At 38.6% G+C, this 26,947-nt stretch overlaps 1 protein-coding gene across 1 annotated transcript; it reads left to right on the top strand.

The window, feature by feature from the left end:
* Positions 1-26,947, top strand: LOC136866676 (CD151 antigen-like; the record flags this gene model as incomplete). Its single annotated transcript, XM_068227015.1, has 5 exons — positions 1-39; positions 8,813-9,028; positions 12,147-12,329; positions 18,309-18,521; positions 26,798-26,947. Coding segments are annotated over exons 1-5 (801 nt in total), but the record flags the coding sequence as incomplete, so codon positions are not given.

Below are 26,947 nucleotides of genomic sequence, written 5' to 3'. Positions count from 1 at the left end.
ATGGTTTTACTCTTGTGTTCGATAAAAATATTATTTCTTGTTCGCGTCTGGTAACTGTGTTTGTCAAAATTCTTTCTGAAGTGATCAATATTTTTTTTCACGTGTAGAATGCATTGCATGATGTATATACTTAGTACTGGGAGTATCCTTAGTCTCTTAAATAATGGTCTGCAATGATCTAACCTGTTACGTCTCAATATAATTCTGATAGCTTGTTTCTGTATTCGAAAAATAACATCAAGATTTGATTTGTAACAGCCCCAGAGACCAATAGCATAAGTGATGACTGAATGGAAATATCCAAAATATGCCATTCTAACATATTCTTCACTACAACTATTAGACAAAATCCTTAAGGCAAAACAAACAGAACTCAGAGACTTCCCTATTTTTTTAATATGACAATCCCATCTTAATTTTTCATCTATATGGACACCTAAAAATTTTGTGGTCAACGTATTTTCAATTGCATTTGCATTTAATATAAGGTTGTGTTTTTTTGCAGTTTTGTCATGGTAGTTAGATGCCTTGAATTCCATGTATTGGGTCTTTTTAAAGTTCAATGTTAATTTGTTTTTCCTGAACCATGATTCTAACCTAGACAGGACTGTATTTGCTGTAGTTTCTATAGACGTAGGGTCAGGATTATTAATAATTATGTTTGTATCATCAGCATACAGAACTGCTGTTTCTACTTGATTATTGTGAGGAAGGTCATTCACATAGATCAAGAAAAGAACAGGCCCCAAAATACTACCCTGCGGAATACCTAAGTCTATGCTTTTTACCTGAGAGTGATATGTCTCATTATGCCCTTTACTGTTACAATGTGTAATTTCAACAAACTGGGATCATTTATTCAGGTATGATCTAAACCAGTCATTAACAATTCCTCTAACTCCAATCTGATATAATTTGTGCAACAATATTTCATGATCAACAGTATCAAATGCCTTTGAAAGGTCAAGAAATAGTCCTATCACAGTTTCATCATTGTCAAGAGCATTTACGACCAACTGTGTAAAATGTGATAAAGCAGACAAAGTACTTCTGCCAGCTCTGAACCCATGTTGTGCATTATTTAACAAGTTATATTTGATTAAAAATTTAGTAAGTCGATCTTTCATAGCACATTCAAATATTTTTGAAATAACAGTAAGTATTGATATTGGTCTGTAGTTATGTAAATCGTGTAAGTTTCCACTTTTAAAGACTGGGATAACTTTAGCTATTTTTAGGAGATTAGGAAACTGACCACTAGAAAATGATTCATTGATGAGATAAGTTAAAGGCTGTACCAGATAGCGAGCACATTTTTTAATGAGTTTTGTGGTAACTTCATCTACACCTGTGGAAGTTTTGTTCTTCAAAGATTGTATGATTTTAAAAACTTCCTGTTCTGTTACTGGAGTTAACTGCATAGAGTTTTGCACAAAGGTTGGGAGTTCTGGTAATACATCTGATTTATTTGCATTTTCAAGTTTGTATGGTAGGGATAGAAAGAAATCATTTATATAATTAGCCAAATGATGAGGGTCATTCATTTGTATTCCCTTATCATTTTTTATGGCAGCAACTTTATTTCCAACTGCATGTCTGTTGGTTTCTCCCTTGATTACCTTCCATATGGTTCGTGATTTATTGCACGACTCTTTAACTTTCTTGTTATTGTGCATTATCTTAGCCATCCTAAGAACTCTTCGATAGACTGATTTGTAATTTTTAACATACTTACAAAAAACCTGGTCACAACTCTGCTGTGCTAATCTACTTAGTAATTTACATTTTTGACCTGAGATCCGTATACCCTTCGTGATCCATGGCTTTTTTGAAGATTCACTAATTACTGCAAGTTTTTTTAGAAAATGTAATTCAAATTCCGTTAAAAAAATGCTTAAAAAGGTTCTATACTTTTGGTCAATGCTATGACCGAATGTTATTGGAGTCCAGGTCTGAAGTTTAAGGCTTTCAATGAAACTGCCACATGCAGCTGCAGAGAAAAAACGAGTTAATTGTGCTTGCTTTATTTTGGTTGAATGCTTGCTAGCATTCTCAAATTCTAGTTGTAAAATTTGAGCATGATGATCTGATAATCCAAAATTTATATTGGATGCTTGCATTTTAGAACAATGGAAATTAATACAAATGTTGTCTATCGTTGTAGCTGAGGTGGCAGTTACCCGAGTGGGTGTAAAAATTAAGTGTTTTAGATTACAGCTTTGAAGAACATGCAGTAGTTGTGATGTTGATGGAAGGTTTTCTTCAGCAAAATCTATGTTAAAATCACCACAAAGTATTACTTCTGAGCTGCTATTCCTACTGAAAATGTTATGAAGGACTTGATCTAATTTTTCTAAGAAAATCTCCACATCAGCATCCGGTGAACGGTACACGGTTAACAGAATTACCCTTTTACCATAGGGAAGCTTAAATTCCACTGAAGTTAGTTCAAAATCTAATTCAGAATTATGCACTTCAAGATCCTTCCTTTCTTTACATTCAATTCCTGACTTAGCAAAAATACAAACTCCCCCATGCTCTTTATTAACCCGACTGTAATTACTTGCCAGATAATAACCTTCAATATTAATGAGTTCAAGTTCATCATTATTACACCGATGTTCATCCAAACAGATAAACATAACATCCTGTATTGAATTTAAAATTACTTGTAATTCTAAAATTTTATTTTTAAGACATTGAATGTTCTGATGAAATATTTTCATCAGTGAGCTGGGTTTCCTTGCAAGTGTGAAAGGGAGCTACCCCAGATTAATTCAAACTGCTGAGTTGACTGCTCTTTTAGTCACCTTGTCCTGGCATGGCATGGTGTAGGCAGAGGACCTACCTTAAGATTCACAGCGTCCTATGGTGACAGACCAACAGGCTAGGGTAAGGTGGGGTCGCCCCACAAATTAGTTATAATAGTTAACACTTGAATAGTTCAACGCCACACACAACAGACTACAACAAACGAGAATAGTATGTTAACCCCTATCCTGCCGAATGAAATTTGGAGCTTTACTGTGAAAATGCTCAATTAAGCAATGCAAAATGAATATTTAATTTTACCTCAAACAATGTGATTTTCTTCTTAAATAAGTGTAGCAAACTACCTAAAAGTAATATTTTGAGAATAATATTGACATTCTTCACAAGTACACTGTAAAAACAAGAAAAAATGACAAAATTTACTTCTGTAGTTAATTAAGAGGAACTGACTGTTCCTGTTCACAGAATTACTCCAAAAAACTAGGAAGTACTAATGTAACATAAATATCTGACATCCAAGGAAAATACCGGTACACTGAATATATACATTGCAAAAAGACAATACCAATTATACAAAAAACATACAATAATTATAGAATACAATTATTGTACTCTGAAAATATGGAACTAAGCAATGAAAAGTGAATCAAATAAGACAAATAACGTAATTTGCTTATCAAATGAATATTATAAATCATAGAAAATTAATATTTTGAGAATATTCACACCGCATTATTACACTGTAAAAGAACAAATTGTGGAAAAATATATTTTGTGAAAAAATTACTGGAACTGTTGTTCATGTTCACAGAAATAGCCTACAACACTAAAAGTAATATGGTAGCATACGTGTGTGACACTATGGAGGGAAACACTGTGTATACACTGCAAAAAAGCAATAGAAATTATACAAAAAATATTCGACCCTTTCATCATGTCTTGGACTACTTTCCATGCACCAGACAGAATGAACCTCAAACTATCTGTAGCCTCACCAGACTCACTATCAGTCTCACTACTGCTGTCATCACTATCACTGATTTCCAACTCTGATCCACTATTCACGTCACAGGGAAAATCGTCATCATCTTCCTCCGTGTCAGTATCTGACATACTTTCGGAAAGCCACTTAGAAATGTCTTTTCTTTGGCTGCATACTCATTATGTCCTGAAGTGACCATTGCAGTGTAAATTATGATTTTAAATCTTATATGTGATTAAAATACACCCACTTCCACACACAAACAATGCAACGTATGAACAATTACACTAGCAGGTGGGAAGTACGGTGTGACCCGGCGAGACTCGCGCCAACTCGCGCTATTTAAAACTGACCTTCGGGCCACCACTAGGCACCAGCATGCCATAGACCAGTGCAAACGCTATTTTTCCCTCCTTTTCCACTCAAGTCGAACATGGCATCATGTGGTAATAACATTCTGAAGCTGTGGACTTAAGCCGAATACGACAGCAAGCGGAGTGCAATCACCGTTCGACTAAAGACGAACATGGCAGTATAGGGGTAACAGTATAGCCACTTTCACATAGTCTTGATAATAAAAATGGAGCCATTTTATTGTAATAACATCATCAGAAACCTGATTGCTAATGCTCTTCGTCTCAAAAATCTAGAAGTGTATGAAGAAGTCCACTGCCTTGCCAAAGGAGGCAGCACTCGCAGGATTGATATTATAGCGATTGACAGACGGAGGAACGAAGCAGAAATTATTGATCCTACAGTACGCTTTGAATCTTCAGCCTCTCAGCCGACTGACGTAGACAATGAGAAAAAGGATATCTATAATCCAACCATCCCTTTCTTTCTTGAGTCGTATAACCTTAAAAAAATTACGGTGACTGGACTTTTCTTTGGCGCGAGGGGAACAATTCCCAAATCTTTCGTCACATGGCGACAAAAATATAAACTAGCGAGAAGCCTACAAGATGAGATAGTCGTCTCACTCATCAAGTACTCCGTTTCGATTCTTCGTCACCATTTATATGGAGTTCATGCCATTTAACATGGTTCATTGTAACCTATCATTTTTTTAAACATTAATCTTTTTATCTTCCCTCAAAATTGTTATTGTGTATTATTCTGTGTCTTATGGCAAATCTAGGGTGTCCTGGATCAGACTAAATAAATAATAATTTAGTTTTGGATTTCAAACAAGGAATTGTAGGTAGATTAAAGAAACAGAGAAATAAAAGTTGAATCCAAAAAGAAGTCATGGGAAGATTTCAGTAATAACCTGGAAAAGACAGATCAAGCAGCAGGAAAAAAGTTTCTGTACAGTAATAAAGAATCTTAGGCAGGGAAGAAAAAAGGAAATGAATAGTGTCTTCACTAATTCAGGTGAAATCATAATAGATCCCTGGGAATTACTTGACAGGTGGAAGGAATATTTTGAAAATCTTCTCAACGTAAAAGGAAATCTTCCTGGTGATGTGAATAACCAAGCTCATGGGGAGGAGGACAATGATGTTGGTGAAATTACACCTGATGTAGTGGAAAGGATGGTAAATAAACTCCACTGTCATAGAGCAGCAGGAATAGATGAAATTAGACCTGAAATGGTGAAATGTAGTGGGAAGGCAGGGATTAAATGGCTTCATAGAGTAATTAATAGTAACTGACTGTTCTTGTTCACAGAATTACTCTAGAAAATTAGTAATAAGATTAGCATGGAGTGTTAGTAAGGTACCTTCTGACTGGACAAAAGCAGTAATTGTACCTATCCATAAGTAAGGGAACAGGAAGGATTGCAACAACTATCAAGGTATCTCATTGATCAATATACCAGGCAAAGTGTTCACTGGCATCTTGGAAGGGAGGAAGTGATCAGTGATTGAGAGAAAGTTGGATGAAAACCATTGTGATTTCAGACCACAGAGGGGCTGTCAGGATCAGGATCAGATTTTTAGTACGAGAAGTATAGACAGTTATGTTTCGTAGATCTAGAGAAAGGATGTGACAGCTTTCACTTCTGTAAAACAAAGTTGATCCAAAACTTGCATTCAGGAGATAGTGGGTTTGAACCTCACTGTTGGCAGCCCTGAAGATGGTTTTCTGTGATTTCCCATTTTCACACCAGGCACAAGACCTATCTGTGTCAGTACGACGTAAAGCAAATTGTGAAAAAAAAAAAAAAGAAGTACTCTTGTGGGGCTAAATTCTGGCATCTCGACGCCTCTGAAAACTATAAAAGTAGTTACCCATGGTCACTAGACACTAATACTCAGTCCTTGAATGTTAAAATCTTAGTGTAAAATTGCAAAAAATCGTATAAATATTCCATTATGGCAAACCACATAACATATGAGTGTTAAGGTATTAGCCCCAATTAAGAATTGTTGGTAAATCTAAGACACTGAACGCTAGTTCAATACGGACCAATGAACATGAAATTTATATCCTCCAAAGTTGAAGTTTTAAGCTTGACATTATTATCACCAAACGGAAATCAAAAAGAATTCACGCAGTAGAGGGTTAAACCACTGGGGGGAAAAAAAACAACACCTATATGCAGTAAGTGAGTGAAACTGTAACACTTCACTTTACAAAGGCTACACTTCGCCTAGAGTAAAATATCTGGTAACTTTTGCCCAATCAGTTTAGGTTTAGTAAGTTCCAATATGTCCGCCTCTGTGGTGTAGTGGTTAGCGTGATTAGCTGCCACCGCTGGAGACCTGGGTTCGATTCCCAGCTCTGCCATGAAATTTGAAAAGTGTAACGGGGTCCACTCAGTCTCGGGAGGTCAACTGAGTAGAGGTGGGTTCGATTCCCACCTCAGCCATCCTCAAAGTGGTTTCCCATGGTTTCCCAATTCTCCTCCAGGCAAATGCTGGAATGGTACCTAACTTAATGCCACGGCCGCCTCCTTCCCTCTTTCTTGCCTGTCCCTTCCAATCTTCCCATCCCTCCACAAGGCCTCGTTTCAGCATAACAGGTGAGGCCACCTGGCGGGGTACTGGTCCTCCTCCCCGTTGTTATCCCCCGACCCAATGTCTCGCACTCCAGGACACTGCCCTTGAGGCAGTAGAGGTGGGATCCCTCGCTGAGTCTGAGGGAAAAGCCGACCCTGGAGGGTAAGTAGATTATGAAAGAAAGAAAGAAAGTTCCAATATACTTCTGTGAAAACCATGACTGTGTGGTTCTGAAGCGTCACCAGGTGAAATTGTAGGTACACTGTTTAAAATCTGCTGTAGCTTCTGTTATGATGGTGCCGTGAATACCAATTTGAAAATGGTAATGTGTTGGGGTTGCGATTGCTTAAATTTTGCAGCTGGGGTAATGAACATGTTCATTGCTCACCACTGGAAAATGTTGAAATATATTGTCTAAACAAGTTCATGCTGATGTGTTTGAACTCAAGAATTTACATCATCAAGGAACCTTCAATATCTTCACAAACCCTTTGAATTGTGATCACTTTAAAGTTAAAACAGAACTGGGATTAAGAATGGTCCATTAGAGTACGTCCACAATGACAGCCAAGTAATGAAAGTTATTGAAGTTAGCATTTAAATTTGTTCAAATGAGTTTTTTAATATAAATTAAGTCAAAATGGGCCATGAGGGACATGCAATTTTGAGACATAATTTTCAAAATGTAACTAGGGTTACATGTAATGAATAGGAGAATATAACTGAAAATGTTTTAAGAAGAAAACAGAGGCCTTTGATTAGAGAATGGTTACAACAAAGGGATTCTCGGGGAGCTTTACTTCTTTCTGAGGTTATGGGGGATTCAAAGGTATACAAGGCTTGTTTGAGATTAACACCTGAAAGATTTGACATTTTATTGGAAATGATTGCAGTGCATATACAGTGATCACTAATTATTATTATTATTAAGGACACTATACCTGCAGCAGTAAAATTAATAATGAGAATATCAAATAAGTAGGCATATCATAATTATTTACTGTATGTTAATATTTTAATATCAGCTCAGGATTCCTTTAAAAATTAGAGAACTTCATCAAATACCTGTTTACAACAATAAAACGAGTCTTTACTGGGTACATCAACATTGACCTTAGAAGGTACTAAAGTACTGAAGTTATTCTCTGATATTGCATTTTTTTTTTTTTTTTTTTTACTTAACTGTTCCACTTGTTTCACTCGTGTTGTCATACACAGACATTCTTACCTGTAATGAACACTACAAGAACTTTCATAGAAGAGGAATGAAAGAAGCATATCACACAACATAAAGAAATATACTTCACAACCAAAATAGCCAACATATAGCTTGTCATCCAGGAAAAAATTTGAAACTATTGCTAAACAATCTGTATAAACTCCAGTATGAACAACTTACTGTCTAAAATGAACCAAACTCCATGGTACAACGGCCCCAAAGGGCCATACATGGCCTACCAAGCGAATGCTGCTCAGACCAAAAGCCTGCAGATTATGAGGTGTCATGTGGTCAGCATGACAAATCCTCTCACTGTTATTCTTGGCTTTCTAGACCGGGATCCAGAAAGAAAGGTGCTAAAAATGAGCAAACAGCAAAAATCAAAGCCAACCAAAATCTGTTGATATTAATTCCTAGAAAATCTCTTAAGCATTTGGACCACCCTTCTGCAAGCTGGGTTTTGCAGACCATAGATTTAGGCCTGACAGCATGTAAACCATCCTGCACCTCATCATCATCTCCTTCTCTCCAAACCATGATGTTTTCAGCATAGTCAAATGCATTGATTGATTTCACCCGATGCTTTCTTAATGCTCTTCATTATATCATCCATATCTCCAATAAACAATAGTGGGGATAGCGGACTGACCTGCTGGACTCCACCCTTGGTTGTAAATCATCATGATTGTCCCTCTCAAGCTGGTAATTCATTAATTAATATTAACCCCCCTAGAAAATCTTTTAAGTATTTGGGCCACCCCTCTGCAATTCTGGGGTTTTTGAGACAATAAACCTTCCATCAATGAATTAATTAATAGATAGTTCCTGTTTGTCATCATATATATATATATATATATATATCTACAACATGATTTTTTCTCTTTTTCCTTTCAGATGTGTGGCATAGCATTAGTAGCTGTTGGAGGCCTGTTACTGGCAGATATTCCTCGTGTTTTACTGTCTCGTCTGCTGTTGCCTGCTCAAGGACCCACACATCCCCTTTTCTACTATGTAGCCCTTGGTTTTATGGCTGCAGGGCTTGCTGTGTGTACTACTGGTGTCTTGGGATGCTGGGCTTCATGTCTGCAGAGCCATTGTATTTTGGGCCTTGTATGTAACGACCATACAGTTTATCTTACGGGATTTAGCATTTCTGAGTCTTGCAGGGGAATGTGATGTAATTGTACTACGTAGGAATGATTAATTATTGAGTAACAAAGGTGGACAACTCAAAACTAAAACTAAAACTAAATCTTCCTGGTCTTCCAGATTGTTGTGGAACCATTTTCACAGGTCACTCCATGTAAAAAATAGAAATCTGGGGGTCATGAAGCTCGAGTCCTGAAGGTCATCTACCTTATTGACTTATTCAAGTTTAATAATTACTGCTTTAAGAAGGATATCCTCAAAGCAATTTTAAAAATATCTTAAATGCATGTAGTTGAGTTGATACAGCATGTTGCCACAACAGCAGTTACTGTAGGATTTCATCAAATTACAGAAAATACTTAGAATAAAGCTATCTCCATCAGAAGTTGTACATTTTGGCACTCTTGAGTTGTGGTTGTTCTTCTTCTTTTTTTTCCCCTACTAGGAAACTGAAAGAATTATGGCCAAATCATGAGATATTCACCTCATCAATACTTCTGTAATTTGTAATTATACCAGTAAACAAGTATTCTCTAAAATGTTTAATTAGTCAATATAATACAAACACAGAGCAGAGCATTTAATATGAAGAGATTCTGCCCTCAACATTATCAGTAACTTTCAACAGTGCCCCATATAATTTTTTTGTAATTGCCTGGGGAATTTCTCTCTTAATTATTCCATGTTTTTACAAGTTTGCAACTTTTGTTTTATCATAATCAAACCTTGATGAACAAATAGCAACCAAACATTACTGAGAGACATAATCAAAGGACACTTTGTAAGTGTTACTAACAACACTCCACCCCTGTAGCACAATGCTTAGCGCTATTAGCTACCATCCTCAGAGGCCTGGGTTTGATTCCTGGAACTGCCAGAAATTTAAGAATGGTAGAAGTGCTGGTATGTGGATAAAATGGTACATGTAGCTAACCTCCATTGGAGATGTGCCTGAAAAGATCTGCAGCCCCTTGGGATGAGGACATGAGTTTACTTATCAGCAACTCTCCAGGTTACTCAGAAATAAATGACCAAAATTCACAATGTCCATATTCAACCCTCCCTGCCTCCTGTGGTAAGGGATCAATGGAACTATGAGTTATTATTGTTAAAGGTCATCACAACTTTTACACTGTACAATGTGTCACCAACTGTCAAGATGGCTCCCTATTTTTGTAGCAGCTACAAGTACAGTGGAAGGTTCAAAGGACATCACCTAGTAAGACCTGGGTTACATAGGTTGAACACTACCTGAAAAAGCTGACTTAATATAACCAAAGTCCAAGTCACTACTACAAACTGAAAAATCTGGAGAAGCACAATTAGAAGTAGAAAAACCAACAGCCCCCACAGCAGCATACTGACTTTGCAGCAAACCCCAACCTGTCACCAGCGAGGGAACAAAGAAAAAGAAGAAGAAGACTGGTTGCAGTCCATTACAAGTTCTTTCCTCCTGGTAATATCACTTTCACTGTCACATACTGTCCAGAAATTGATTAAATACTCTGGGAGCAATGCAAATGGCAGCTGTCTTTGGTCAAAGAGAAGAGTCCTCCAGTCTTAAGAAAGAACACTAGACCCAGCTGGCAATAGTTACAACATAGAAGCTGGATGACCTGAAGTATGGAGTACCGGGCGAGTTGGCCGTGCGCGTAGAGGCGCGCGGCTGTGAGCTTGCATCCGGGAGATAGTAGGTTCGAATCCCACTATTGGCAGCCCTGAAAATGGTTTTCTGTGGTTTCCCATTTTCACACCAGGCAAATGCTGGGGCTGTACCTTAATTAAGGCCACGGCCGCTTCCTTCCAACTCCTAGGCCATTCCTATCCCATCGTCGCCATAAGACCTATCTGTGTCTGTGCGACGTAAAGACCATAGCAAAAAAAAGAAGTATGGAGTACTCCCAAACTCTTCACATTCTCCAAAATACTGAGAGGTTATCACATGTATGTACTCCTGAATCACTTCCCAAAAGACAAGGTGTTTATAAACAGTGATTACACAGAAAGTACCCTCCTCGACTTTACTGTCTTACGGGAGTTGTCTTTTTTCATTGTGAGATAGACATTTGACAGAGATGTGTTGCTGCAGGTTAAGACCATTTTGAATAAATCAAATGTGTTTTCTCCATTCAATACTTGGTAGTAGTGTAAGGTACAAAAACCAATATTTATTTACAAAACAACCTAGTGTTATATGTTTATTTATTTAAACTTTCCTTATTTGAGGCCTGCTATATGGCAAAGTATAACACATACATATATAAACAGTTATCTACTTTATAAAAAATTAATACCTTCCTAATATAAACAGTAATTATTACAAGCTATAAAGATGGCTCCTAAGAATAAAAATAGATCCTCTTAAAGAAGTGTGAGCAATTGAATTTGGCAGTTCCTTGGCTCATCCAAAATTGGTGTAACAGTTTCAGCACTGTTCCCCGCGCACACTATGACTTTACCTAGGTATACACAGCACTCGCACCTTACACAAATCAAAGGTTCTGGATAATGTAATATTACTACTACTAAAATGCTTAATTATTTGCTCACTTCAGACATAGATATCCATATTACCATATTAGATAGATGGCATGGCATTGTATAGAAGTGAAACATAGACAGCAGAAAGAAAATAAAAGCTTTTGAAATCTGGTGTTACTAAAGAATGCTGAATGTGAGATGGGTAGATCAGATGAAAATTGAAGAGATATTGAAGTGAATTAATGAGAGGAGAACAATTTTGTGAAATTTGACCAGAAGAAGAGATAGATTGATAGGACACTTCTTGTGACACCTGGGACTTGTTCAGTTAGATTTTGAGGGAAGTGTAGGGGTTAAGAATGGTACAGATAGACCAGGGACTGAATATCACAAACAGATTAGATTTACAATGAAATAGTTATGTAGAATTGAAAAAAATTAGCACAGGATAGCATGAAGAGGTACATCAGCCCAGACAATGGACTGATAACCCAAAGAAGAACAATGTGATATCTCACATGATAGCATTTCATTTAGTATTGTATTTAGTTAATTAGCATAAACTCCTTTATTGATGTGAAAAAATGTTATGTTGCAGTACCTGTTCCTACTTATTGTCCTGCTGCTTGGTGAATGCTCTCTGGGAGGTCTCATCACCATCTGTCCTCAGTATATGGGGGTGGGTGTGTCTACTGCTCGTCTCGTCGAGACTGTGCGACAGAACTATGGAGTCCCTGGTCGAGAACAGATAACCGCTGCTCTGGACCTCGCACAGACAGCAGTAAGTGGTGTGGTGCCTAGTTTGTAGTAAAGAACAATGATTGTAACTCTGGAGGCAAGGATGGGTTTGCATTCATAGAGGAAGGGCATTGGTACACATACACTGAGTTGTGACCATTTCTGGCCAATGTGACACATACTGCATTTGTAAAGAGAGTTGCTCCATACATGATTGGTAAGGTTCAATAGGTACCAGTAGCTAAAATTATTAATCTTTGATGAAGGGCTGATTGTGAGAACATAAAGAGTTGGTGACTTTGTCTTGAAGATGGCTGCACTTGTTGGTTGTTTGAGAGCTATTAATGTTAATCTATATGGTGTCAAATTGCTGGATAGACTACAGAAGACAGTGTTACTGAACCTGAGTTCCAAGTCTGAAGACTTGTACAGGCCAACGGTTACTATAATCTTCAACAAGTGATGGTGATGGTGATAATCGTTTTAAGGGAAAGTGCAAGATACCAGCTCCTCTTGATTTGAACGTGGGAGCAGAGAAAAGATTTGATCCTTCAAGGAATAAAGGAGAGAAAAGGGTCCTGATAATCATGAAAGTAGAAGACTGTCATTGTACTTCCCCTTAAAACAATAATCACCACCTAATACCATCAGGGGGAGAGGAGGTCATGAGGTCAAGTAGGAGAGATGAAAGTGAGGTGACTGGTGGAAGTAAGTGGGAACAGCAGCAAACTCCAGCTGTACTCACAGTTGAATGCCTCACATAAGGGCCATGGAAAAACTCTCTTACTACCCTAGCTTCTGTTAACCATGGTTCATTATCATAAATGGCACACTTAGTGCTATACACGAGCAAACTGGTCTTTAGAAGACTAGATGAAGGCACATATCATTCATCCCAGAAAATAATGAGGTAAGTCAAAAATTAAATGTTCAGGGGATGCATTTTTTGTTTTTAAACAATACAAAACCACTGATTGTCACTAAATGTTGAAAGATGTTGAGGCAGATGTTGAGGAAAGTAGAAGAGAGGGTTGGTACCAACAACGTAAGGAAAGCTGATATAAGTACCAACATAGTTGGAGATGTGTGGGATCTGGTAAATGCAGCACGGATGAAGTTTAAGAAAGTATTGATTGATTGAACATGCTGCTTTAAATGAAACAGCTTTTTAAAAGAGGGTTTGGGTTTTATTTTATTCAGTTCCAAAAATGAATGACAACTGCTTTGTATCGTGAGTGAAACTGACTTGTCTATAATGACCAAGCATTATTTTCTTACGTACACCTGTCAACACCACAGTGGAGTAAGTCACATTTGCATATTGTTAGCTAGTAAGATTTAGCAGTTCTCATTAACAAAGGCAGCTTTTACATTAATGCATTTACAAGATAATAATGCCCACGTCCACAATAACAACAGAAAAAATATACTACGCACAAGCCAAACTAACTTATCAGCTTGAAGCCGCTTTTGTTAAAAACATTCAGAATATAAGCTAATTAACTCAGCTCATCTGGTTCTTACTGGGGACTGTATTGTATTATTGAATGATCCAGAAGTAAAGTTTGGCTATTTATTCAGTACTATGGTGAAATTAATTATCTTATTGGTATTAACTATCAACAAAGATTGGAGTGACTAATATTGTCAATATAGACCGTAATGAAATTAATTTCACATATCTTGTTGGTGTCAAATGATGTAGAGCACTGAAATTATTAGGTTACCACAAAAATTTAAAAATCTGAAAAAAGTTACTCATCTGCTTCCCCTGGATGAGTGATATTTTCCTCACACACACTTACTGTTGACAAGAACAGGAGGCCTTACAGCTATCATGCATGACATAACAGTGAAAGGTTTTGGAGGTAGTTATATGGTGAAAGACATACACTAGGTCCTGGTTATCTGTGTCCCATTGATCTGCATATCCAGTTTATACAAGAAGATTATTATCACTTGCGTGCAGAAAATCTGGTCCATTTCCTCATATTGTAATAGAGTTTCTTCTTCCATAAGATTTCCACATTGGGTTGATGACCTTCGATGTTAGGCCCCTTAAAACAACAAGCAGCAAGCATCATCATCAAGATTTCCACATTAACCGAACAAACAAACAAACAAACAAACAAACAAACAAACATTTGTCTCCACCTAGCCCTTTCTGCTTCTCTCTGTGACTGGCTTGAAGTAAATTCAGAGAAACAAAGACGAACCAGTGAACAACGCTACATTCTATTTGAAATGAAAAGGGGGATCAGAAATAGCCTCCCTAAATGAAATTTGCTATAATTGGAGTAAATAAGGAAAGGTGGGCTAGACTTGACCTTGTAGAGGGAGTTACTTGCATGTTTAAAAAGCATAACAGCTATTACATAACTATGTCAATAGTTTCTTCTGAAGCAGACATAGAGATGAAGTCCAAAGCTAATAATAGGTCTGTATTAATATCACATCCTTATAAATTTACTGGCATAGCATTCCAGCACAATAATGGTGCTGATCTGACCCTGGTGGTTAAAAGCATTTTTAAATAAATGACCTATTCTTCCTCTTCTTCTGCTTTGGACCACTTCAAACAATCATTTTCTGGTCATCTTCGATAAATCTTCTTTCTGAATTGCCCAGCAGCTTTTCATTCATTCTGACCTCTTCTATCATTCCTCATCTGTAAATATCGTACTTTCTCATAGTATGTCATTTGCCTATTTTTGGTTAAAATCTTATTTTTATGTTTTTCAGTTTCTTTAAATTGTGTATTTTGTTTTGCAAATCATTCAGAGTGATTTCTAGTTCTTCCATATCCTCTCTAACTTCCTTAATCCATCCTACTTGTTGCTTCAGATTCCTGATTTTCTGTATAATTTTTCTTGGTAATCTGGTTTCTGGTGTCCTCATAATGTGACCAAAACTATTTATTTGAATATTACTCAACTAATGACAACACTGGCAGTGTTACCCTCCACTCATCTTTTGGAGGAGGTGAGTAACTTATTGCTAGAAGCATGCAGGAGGGGGAAGGAGGTTGACACTGGAGAGGGAAGGGCTATTAGGAATTTCATTACCAACCCAATTTTTCATTCCTATATGGACTAGAATTTCTGCATGTGAAAGTAGCCCACATTACTACATTAAACTCCCTCTTAAAAATTATTGTTTTAAATCTATGAATGATCTTTGAAGGGTATTAGGATTTCATTAACAATGAATCATTTTAGATTTTTGTTTTGTTGATGAAATCTTGTCCGCCTCTGTGGTGTAGTGGTTAGCGTGATTAGCTGCCACCCTCGGAGGTCCGGGTTCGATTCCCGGCTCTGCCACGAAAATTTGAAAAGTGGTACGAGGGCTGGAACGGGGTCCACTCAGCCTCGGGAGGTCAACTGAGTAGAGGTAGGTTCGATTCCCAGCTCAGCCATCCTCGAAGTGGTTTTCCGTGGTTTCCCACTTCTCCTCCAGGCGAATGCTGGGATGGTACCTAACTTAAGGCCACGGCCGCTTCCTTCCCTCTTCCTTGTCTATCCCTTCCAATCTTCCCATCCCTCCACAAGGCCCCTGTTCAGCATAGCAGGTGAGGCAGCCTAGGTGAGGTACTGGTCATTCTCCCCAGTTGTATCCCCCGACCAAGAGTCTGAAGCTCCAGGACACTGCCCTTGAGGCGGTAGAGGTGGGATCCCTCGCTGAGTCCGAGGGAAAAGCCGAACCTGGAGGGTAAACAGATGATGATGATGATGATGATGAAATCATTCTGATGTAAAACAATAATTTTAAGAGTGCTACTTTGTTTGCTTGTCTATGAAAAACAGGCAAAGATATGTGAACTCAAATTTACTTTGTAACAAAAGATTATTTCCTTCTGGAGAAATCCCTATTGACTCAATAGTTTTTTGTCAATTTACCAAAGGACATCTTAAACCCTTCCCCAAAAGATGTGCATTCATTCAAATGGAGAATGAGGTCATGACAGGAGGAAGTAGGAACTCAGCAGGAAACAATATTGTGAGTGGTGTGGTATGTGTAAATACGTATTTTGTATTCCTGATGATTTTGCCACCAGGGAAAATACTTTTTCTTTCTTTCTTAATCCATTTACCCTCTAGGGTTGGTTTTTCCCTTGGACTATGAGAGGGATCCCACCTCTACTGCCTCAAGGGCAGTACCCTGGAGCGTGAGACATTGGGTCAGGGGGGATACAACGGGGGAGGAGGAGCAGTACGTCGCCCAGGCTGCTGCACGTGCTATGCTGAACAGGAGCCCTGTGGGGGTATGGGAAAATCAGAAGGGTTGTATAAGGAAGAGGAAAGGAAGCGGCTGTGGCCTTAAGTTAGGTACCATCCCGGCATTTGCCTGGAGGAGAAGGGGCAAACCACAGGAAACCACGGAAACACCCTCCCCCCCACTTCTACTCAGTTGACCTCCCGAGATTGAGTGTACCCCGTTCCAGCCCTCGTACCACTTTTCAAATTTTGTGGCACAGGCGGGGATCAAACCTGGACCTCTGGGGGTGGCAGCTAATCACACTAACCCCTACACCACAGAGGCAGTGGGAAAATACCTCATTTGCAAAATTAATGTTGTGATATCCTTCACCGGTGTAGGCAAGAGCGCCCATTCCCCCAGTTTCATTAATTGAAATGATGTACAGTAGTGGTGGGGACGGAGCGGTGAGGAGCGGAGCAGTTGTTGTGACATCATCACTCGGTTTGACTGAGTAAACTACTGAGTGAATGTACTGTAGCGGCACGTTTAAACGCATTATTGGTATGACAACATAAAGGTATTTCACCTGTCTATTCAATGCCCTTTTTTCACAACATAACTGTTTTGTTTAATACAGCAATGTTGTTTTCTGCTGCAGAAGCTGACCTGCTCATTTCATCCTCTTGGTATGATCCCACAAATTTGATACACCACCACCTGTCGAGTAAATGCGGCCGCAAAATTTGCATTTTTATCACTTTTATCATCATCAATTTCAAAGAAATGCCATGCATCAGACAGTCTTCATGGCATTTGTGGTACAAATTTCTGTAAAAATTTATTAACTTCCTTTAAATATTCTAAAAGATTACTGCCATCTAAAAACGAGATTAAATATCAAACTAATACCACAATTATTATCTAATATACTTTGCATTATCCAAAAAACACAACAAGCAGAGGAAATATAGATGTAAATTTAATAAGCACAGACTGAATACAGGTACAATACACTTACAATGGGAGGCTACGACGTTCGGATCACGGAGTATCTTCAAACTTTGTACATATTTAGTAGTCCATTAGGACAAGATAACGTGCAAGTAGTAAGATGTACTACTAAGGTGTTCTCGAGAAAATCGCAAGAGAAGTTTATGTGTTGAATATGTACCGGTGCTTTGCAGTCACAAGCACAAGAAGGCGAGATGCGATTTTCTCAAAAACGTCTAAGTAGTACGCCTTACTACTTGCACATTATGTTGTCCTAATGGACTACCAAAAGTGTACAAAGTTTGAAGATAATCCGTGATCCGAACATCGTAGTCTCCCATTGTTAAACACGTGTCGTGCACTACACTGTGCTCTGGTTTTCCGTAAGTACTTGCAGTTGTAAGCAGAGGGGATTGGTGGTGCACTCTACCGCTACAACCGGATTACTCATCGGTATTACTCGCTCTGCTCCCAGCTCTAATGGACAGTACTGTAACTGAATTCAAATTTATATTGTATACACTGTATTTATAATGGCTTATACTTGAAATGGCTTTCCTTTTGCTTTGTATTTTGTTTGTATTTATTGTTAAATCTATATACATGTCAAGTATGAAAAATGTATTTAAACTGTGTTATTTATATTATTAACAAATTTTCTGGATTATTAAGATTTTTTGTCACCTGGATTGGACCCGGTCCCATCTGAGATGGATGAATGAATGAATGAATGAATGAATGAATGAATGAATGAATTTTAAAAATTGTTTTATGTTAGATTGTAAACTGTTTTTTGTCATGATAAAAAATTTGTAATTACATGTGTGTATGACAGCTTGAGTGCTGCGGAGTGAGCGGACCACTAGACTACAACCAGTCATGGTGGAGGAATAGTAACCTTGGCCGGAGGGAGCTTCTAGTTCCATTATCATGCTGTCTACTGAGCAACACAAATGATACCCGTGCCTTTCTGGACCCACATCCTCGAAACAGCAGTCTTTGTCAAGCTCAAGAGTCTGCAGTGCATCAGTCATGGAGACATAATGAGGTACTATTGTCTTCTTTTTCTTAACCTTGCTTAAGATGAAGCATGGTAAATATAGGGAATGAGGTGAATCAACCTGATAATCTTTAATAACAATTACTGCGTTGATGGGGTGAAAGTTCCTTTTGGGATCATTGTAAGTATCTGGGTGTTAATATAAGGAAAGATCTTCATTGGGGTAATCACATAAATGGGATTGTAAATAAAGGATACAGATCTCTGCACATGATTTTGAGGGTGTTTAGAGGGTGTAGCAAGGATGTAAAGGAGAGGGCTTGTAAGTCTCTGGTAAGACCCCAACTAGAGTATGGTTCCAGTGTATGGGACCCTCACCAGGATTACATGATTCAAGAACTGGAAAAAATCCAAAGAAAAGCAGCTCTATTTGTTGTGGGTGATTTCTGACAAAAGAGTAGCGTTACAAAAATGTTGCAAAGTCTGGGCTGGGAAGAACTCGGAGAAAGGAGATGAGCTGCGCGACTGAGTGGTATTTTCCGAGCTGTCAGCGGAGAAATGGCGTGGAATGACATTAGTAGATGCATAAGTTTGAGTGGCGTACTTAAACGTAGGAAAGATCACAATATGAAGATAAAGTTGGAATTCAAGAGGAGAAATTGGGGCAAATATTCATTTATAAGAAGGGGAGTTAGGGATTGGAATAACTTACCAAGGGGGATGTTCAATAAATTTCCATTGTCATTGAAATCATTTAAGAAAAAGCTAGGAAAACAACAGATAGGGAATCTGCCACCTGGGCGACTGCCCTAAATGCAGATCAGTATTGATTGATTGATTAATTGATTGATTGATTGATTGATTGATTGATTGATTGATTGATTGATTGATTGATTGATTGATTGATTGATTGGTTGATTGATTGATTGATTGATTGATTGATTGTCATAGTGCTGCTTTATAGTAACATAAAAGCAGTTGATCTTACCCAGTAATTACAGATGCAGCTAGTAAGGAGGATGGAGTGAACACAGTGTCAGATCAATATGTACAGAGGGTGCAATGGAGAGCTAGGATAAACTTCACTTCTTCATAGATTCAAGATATCAAGTCCTCAAGTCATCAAATCCATTCTTCCAGATCTATTCCTTCTCAGCTCCTGATGAGCTTGTTGCCGTGTAGGATAAGGAGAAAGGAAGAGAATTAAATACAGTAGAAGATTCAAACAGGACTGGAGAAATTTAGTTTATAAGGGTTATAAGTTGAAACATACACTATGTGATCAAAAGTATCCGGACACCTGGCTGAACATGATGTAGAAGTTCGTGGTGCCCTCCATTGGTAATACTGGAATTCAATATGGTGTTGGCCCACCCTTAGCCTTGATGACAGCTTCCACTCTCACAGGCATATGTTCAATCAGGTACTGGAAGGTTACCTGGGGAATGGCAGCCCATTCTTCATGGAGTGCTGCACTGAGGAGAGGTAGCGATGTCGGTCGGTGAGGCCTGGCACAAAGTCGGCGTTCCAAAACATCCCAAAGGTGTTCTATAGGATTCAGGTCGGGACTCTATGCAGGCCAGTCCCTTCCAGGGATGTTATTGTCATGTAACCCCTCCACCACAGGCCATGCATTATGAACAGGTGTTCGATCGTGTTGAAAGATGCAATCGCCATCCCCAAAGTGCTCTTAAACAGTGGGAAGCAAGGAGGTGCTTAAAACATCAATGTAGGCCTGTGCTGTGATCGTGCCACGCAAAACAACAAGGGATGCAAGCCCCCTCCATGAAAAGCATGACCACACCATAACACCACCACCTCCAAATTTTACTGTTGGCATTACACACGCTGGCAGATGACGTTCACTGGGCATTCCCCATACCCACACCCTGCTATCGGATCGCCACATTGTGTACCGTGATTCGTCACTCCACACAATGTTTTTCCACTGTTCAGTCATCCAATGTTTACGCTCCTTACACCAAGCGAGGCGTCATTTGGCATTGACCTGCATGATGTGTGGCTAATGGGCAGCCGCTCGATCACTTCCCGCCGAACTGTCATAGTACTTGGAGTGGATCCTGATGCAGTTTGGAATTCTTGTGTGATGATCTGGATAGATGCCTGCCTATTACACTGTCAACAGTTGGCGGTCTCTGTCAATCAACAGATCAGGTCGGCCTGTACGCTTTCATGCTGTACGTGTCTCTTCACATTTCCACTTCACTATCACATCAGAAACAGTGGACCTAGGGATGTTTAGGAGTGTGGAAATCTCGCGTACAGACTTCTGACACAATTGACACCCAATCACCTGACCACGTTCGAAGTCCATGAGTTCCACGGAGCACCCCATTCTGCTCTCTCACGATGTCTAATGACTACTGAGGTCGCTGATATGGAGTACCTGGCAGTAGGTGGCAGCACAAAGCACCTAAGATGAAAAACGTATGTTTTTGGGGGTGTCCGGATACTTCTGATCACATAGTGTATGTAGTGCTTGCAACACTGTAGGTAGTGGGCAGGTGGCAGCACTGCATGGCTTGTTGTTTGTAGTAACAGCACAGAGTGGTGGTGGTGATTATTGTTTTAAGAGGAAGTAAAACTAGGCAATCATCCTCTATTAACACTAATCCAAAACAAAACCAAACCCCATGGCACAACAGCCTCAAAAGGCCTGGGCCTACCAAGCGACCACTGCTCAGCGTGAAAGGCTGCAGATAACAAGGTGTTATGTGGTCAGCACGACGAATCCTCTTGGCCGTTATTCTTGGCTTTCTAGACCGGAGCTGCCATCTCACCGTCAGATAGCTCCTCAATTGAAATCACGTAGTCTGAGTGGACATCGAACCAGCCCCCAGGTTCAGGTAAAATTTCTTGACCTGGCCGAGAATCAAACCCAGGGCCTCCGTGTAAGAGGGAGGCATGCTACCCTTACACCGCGGGGCCGGCCATTAATACTATACAGAGAGAAAAAATGGAAGGGATCCAACACTTCAAAAATGAAGGTATCGGTCAAAGAAAGACAAGAGTCATGAAAGGTGTGAAAATGAAAGACTCGGTAGGCCTCGATACCTAATACCGTCAGAGTCAGAAAAGTGGAAGATCTACAGTGGACTCAATCTTTATCATGAAACAGCTGATGGAAAAGAAATGGGAATATGGAAAGGATCTGGTCATGTCTTTCATAGATACAGAAAAGGCATATGATAGTGTACCCAGAGTGAAGGTTTGGGAACCCATGGTTAAAAAGAGTCTCGGAAGAGAAATGTTAGAAATGGTGCAAGCAATGTATAACAACTGTGTTAGCAGAGTACTGACCCCAGTTGGAAAGACAGAATGATTTAGGAATAAGACTGGACTAAGACAGGGGAGTGTTCTGTCACCTCATTTGTTTATTATGGTCATGGATGAAATTGTAAAGGAAACCTATGGAGATAAAGAGATGAAGATTCTGCTATTTGCAGGTGATGTTGTGATCTGGGGAAAGGACATCAAAGAAGTACAACAAGAACTAGTACTGAATTTAAAAATTGAAAAGTATGGCATGAAAATCAGTACAGAGAAAAGCAAAGCTATAGTGATGTTAAGAGGGGAAAGGTAAGGAAAGGGCACTTGTAAATTGGAAGTCAGAGTCTGGAAATTGTGGACAGCTATAAATACCTAGGAAGTAAATCAATACAAAATGCTAGGGTGGACATGGAGGTTAGCAGGAGGGTACAGCAGAGTAATGTATTCTACCAAAGTGTAAGAAAACTTGTTTGGAGCAAAGAAATACCAAGGAAAAGTAAAGAGATAATGTACAAAATGTACTATGTACCCATACTGACTTATGCAGCTGAGACTTGGACTTTGACTAGTAGGCAAGGGAGTAGAATTCAAACCAGTGAGATGAAATTCCTAAGAAGTATGGTAGGAAAGACAAGGAAAGACAGAGTGAGAAATGAAGAAATTAGGAAGGAAGTTGGGATAGGAAAGCTAAATGAGAGAGTTGAAAAGAATAAACTAAGGTGGTTTGGACATTAAAGAGGATGGAGGAGAATAGAATTCCAAGACAGATGCTGGAGGCAATGTGCGACAGCAAGAGAGCAAGAGGAAGACCTAGAACAAGATGGATTGAATTAGTGAAGAGTGGCATAAGAAGACAAAATTTAGACTGGAACAAGATTGTGGAAGAGGAATGGTGGAAGGAAAGAGGAAGATGGAGAAGTTCCATAAATAACCTGACCTGGCAGGAGCTGGATAAGGGGAAATGATGATGATGAGTAAGGATGTAAGAAGAGGGCATATAAGTCTCTGGTAATACCTCAACTAGAGTATGGTTCCAAAGTATGAGACCCTCACCAGTATTACTTGATTCAAGAACTGGAAAAAATCCAAAGAAAAGCAGCTCGATTTGTTCTGGGTGATTTCCGATAAAAGAGTAGCGTTTAAAAAATGTTGCAAAGTTTGGGTTGGGAAGACCTGGGAGATAGAAGACGAGTTGCTCGACTAAGTGGTATGTGAACATTAAAATAAGAATAATAATTTACACCACCTTTCCAATACTTATCTTTCCTTATATTTAGGATGTAAATATTACAACTGGTGTTGTAAGTTGGGACACGTTTCACTTAACTGTCGTAAGCATCATCAGCTGAAATATATCTTGGCCTAAAGTTAGGTCAGGGCCCCGAACCTAGTGTTCTTAAAATATATGGTACCCTAAGATTCAACATTTACATTATAGAAAATCAAACTGGCTTAAAACTAGTGTGAAAACATTTAAGAATGTATTGTACATCATGGCTAAGAGAAAAACACACAATCGTGTTGACAGAGGTCAAAAACATAAAGTATAATACAGAGCTGTTAGTGAAATAATTAAAATCATATAGGATATCATTGCTACCAGTCAGTCAATAAGAATGTTCATACATAAAAATAGTGTGAAAACATATAAGAATGTTCATCATGGCTAAGAGAAAAACACACAATCGTGTTGACAGAGGTTAAATACATAGAGTACAACATAGAGCTGGTAATGAAGTAATTAAAATCATTGCTACCAGTCAGTTAATAAGAATGTTCATACATAAAAATGATTAATATATTCTTTGGAATGAAGAAGGTAATTAGAGTTGTTAACTAATTAAATCTCATTCTTGCATAGACAAGTGAGTCGGGTACGAGAAATCACATATTGTAGTTGACATGGAGTAAAGTAGTAACACTTCAAACAGGATTGATCACGCCTGAAGCTGCTTATAGGTAGAGGCCAATATCCAGTTCCTTTAAAATAATGGTTAAAGCTGAAAATAGGTGTCTTCATTTTTACTGGGAATTCAAAATCAAATACGGAGAAAATAAGATGCAATATGCGTGAACTGAAGTCTAAAAAATGGAAAAAGGAAAAAGATGTACTCAGTGCCTTGAAAATAGAGTGTTCAAGATGAGAGTCTAAGATCGCTTACCTCTTACGTTGAAAGAGTGTTGATGTTCACATTAGCCGCTCGAGGGGGTCTGGTAAACATCTGCCCTTTGCTACGTGTGTTGTATCAGTGTGCTTGCTCGGGCGGAGAGCAAGTCGAGAGGAGAGGGGTAGGTGCAACAATGAGAGCTCTAGAAGTTGGCGGCGGAGTTGTATTATGGGGAGGGGGTAAAGTGGAATCTGTTATTACGACCGGAGGGATATTTAAAGGTTTATAATTGAAAATTTTTGTGAAATGATTATGATTTATATCAAAATTAGTGAGTAATATGGGGACTTGTTCAATTAACGGGCTGTTGTTCTGGTTTACAATTTTCATTCTGGGCAAATGTTGAAATTATACTGAAATTTAGATCCCAGTGAGTACCTTCTCAGTCCTATTTCTTTCCTGTCACAACATTGAAACATTCATAAATATGGTTTGATAGAGCTGGATGATAAAGGGGATGGGAAGACCCATGTCATGGATTTTGCAGGTACTGCTCTGGCTGCAGTGTTGGTAGCTAAGTCAGTGTAAAAAGCTAGGCAGAGTCTGCACTGATGCTGAAAATCCAACAGTGTTATCGTGTCATTGCTGGCCTCGCAATTTAGGTGTAGAATGCCTGCCTCTTACCCGGAGGCCCAGGTTCAATTCCTGGCCAGGTCATGGATTTTTACTTGGATCTGAGGGCTGTTTTGAGGTCCATTCAGCCTATGTGATTACAATTGAGGAGCTATCTGATGGTGAGATAGCGGCCCCAGTCTAGGAAGCCAAGAATAACTGCCGAGTGGATTCATCATGCTGACCACATGGCACCTCATAATCTGCAGGTCTTCGGGCTGAGTAGCGGTCACTTGGTGGGCCATGGCCATTCAGGGCTGTTGCACCATGTGGTTTGGTTTATTTATTTATTTATTTTTGTGTTTTGTTATTGTGTCATTAAGTAACTAGCAAGAGGAGAAAAATGTAATTGATCATAATTTCTTTGCAGTAACGCCTTCCAGGAAAAACTTTCAGTTGCTCGATGTTTTATCAGCTTATGGAATTTCAGTTCTTATCATATTTTATTTAAATTCTAACTATTTTTAACCTCTTAATTTAAAACAAACTATTAAATCCCGAATATTCAGGCAACCTACCAATATGCAGTAAATAAACTTAAAACTCCAAATATTAACTTCTGTGCAAGTCACAAGAAGACAAATATTAACATCACTTTTACTTTCTGAATTCTCTGACAAAATCCTGTCACACTGCAAGAAAATGAGAAATGAAGTATCGGTAGCGGTAAATGTATATTTGACACGTAATCTAGTACGGGTAATTAGAAATTGTATACCACCACCACTCCTACCGTGCTGGCCAACATTCTGATCGTGAAATATTTTTTGACCAACGGGACTTGAACCGGCTAACCACAGTGTCAGACCCTATAGACTTCATGCCTTAACGATCGTGGCCACCAGGTGGGCTGCTGTGCATGCTAATTAATGTCGATGTTAAATGTGTAATATTCAAAATGTAAATACAGATTTATTTTAATAATAGGATCCATGGATTGTTTTCAAGCCCAAAGGGATTGCAGACAAAAAAAGGTTGGGAACCACTGCACTAAGGGGAACAAAAATATTCATTGTGTAAGCCTTCACTGATATTGCTTAAGTCACTAAACTCCACAGCTGTTATTCATATATTGTAAAAATGTTCATAGTGATTATATACCATGTATCTGCTAAATGTCAATTTTGATACAGCAAACTCCCAGTTATCCGGGTGCAGATTATCTGGTTTGCACATTATCCCTGCACCTCCCTCAAGGTTTAATGTATTATTATTTTTATTTCCTTTATTTTTTCATGGCATTTTGAATACACCCTCTCCCTACTATCATATATCACGTCATTCATTTCATCTCTCATTAACTCCTCTGATGAGGTTGACGTCAGGAAGGGCATCCGGTCATAAAAAACCGCCACGACAAATTCATCTCACCTCATACCCGACCCCGTAGGGAAACGGGACAAGGGCTGGACAAACATTTTGAATACACGTGAACTGCATGCTTGAAATCTGAGCACACTCTCGACTGCAAGTGTGCTGGCAGTATACTTTGTTTGAGAACTAAGCACTAAACATGTATTGTGTAGCAGTTCTTCATTGGTCTTCTGTGATAGCAGTCATGGGAATCAAAAGAAAGTGCTTTTAACTTTAAAACAAAAGCTTGAATTTCTGTAATTGAAAAGTTCAAGGTAGAAGAATCAGTGAAGAAATTAGCAAATGATTATGAGATTGGTATTCAGACAGTTTTAAAAATATTGAACAGAAACTATTAGAATTCACTAGAAATTGGAAGCAGGCCTCTGAAAACAAAAATATATGAACAAGTTGACATACAATAACTTGGATGTAGCACTGTTACAACGGTTTCATGAGAAGAGATTGGAAGGAATACCAATTTTGAGTGCTCTGTGTGCTGAAAAAGCAAAATTTTTTCATGGGGCCTTAGGCTTGGAAGGTTCATTTTATGCATCCTAATGATGGTTTACAAGTTTTAAAGAGTGATTTGGAATATGGAAAATTGCTGTGCAAGGTGAGCATCTAAGTGTAGATGCCATTGCGGCGGATAAATTTAAACAAGAATGCACAAAATTATATTATCCGTGTTTTCATTTATCCAGGCAAATTTGTCCAGTGATTAGCCAGGATAATTGAGAATTTGCTGTGATTAAAAATGAAGCCTTCCATGAATGTAAAATATTTTAAATTGAATATAATATTGAATTTTAATGATTGGTTGCTTTCTAAGTATTTTTAATACTGTTGCTGCTTTTATATAATTATTTCTTGCTCTTGTAATATCTAATCTTTCTGCAGGGCTGTGAGGAGAAGCTGGAAATATGGTTTGAAGGTCACACATCTCTATTTCTTGCCATCAGCTTGGGCCTTGTGTTGGTTGAATTGTCAGTGCTTTTGAGTGCTATTCTAGTGTGCACAAAACTACCAGGGTATGGAGATTATGAATCA

This window comes from Anabrus simplex, chromosome 3 (genome assembly GCF_040414725.1).
Source record: "Anabrus simplex isolate iqAnaSimp1 chromosome 3, ASM4041472v1, whole genome shotgun sequence".
Lineage (NCBI taxonomy): Eukaryota > Metazoa > Arthropoda > Insecta > Orthoptera > Tettigoniidae > Anabrus > Anabrus simplex.
Note: the sequence above shows the minus strand (reverse complement) of the source record. Positions and strands in the feature narration are given on the sequence as shown.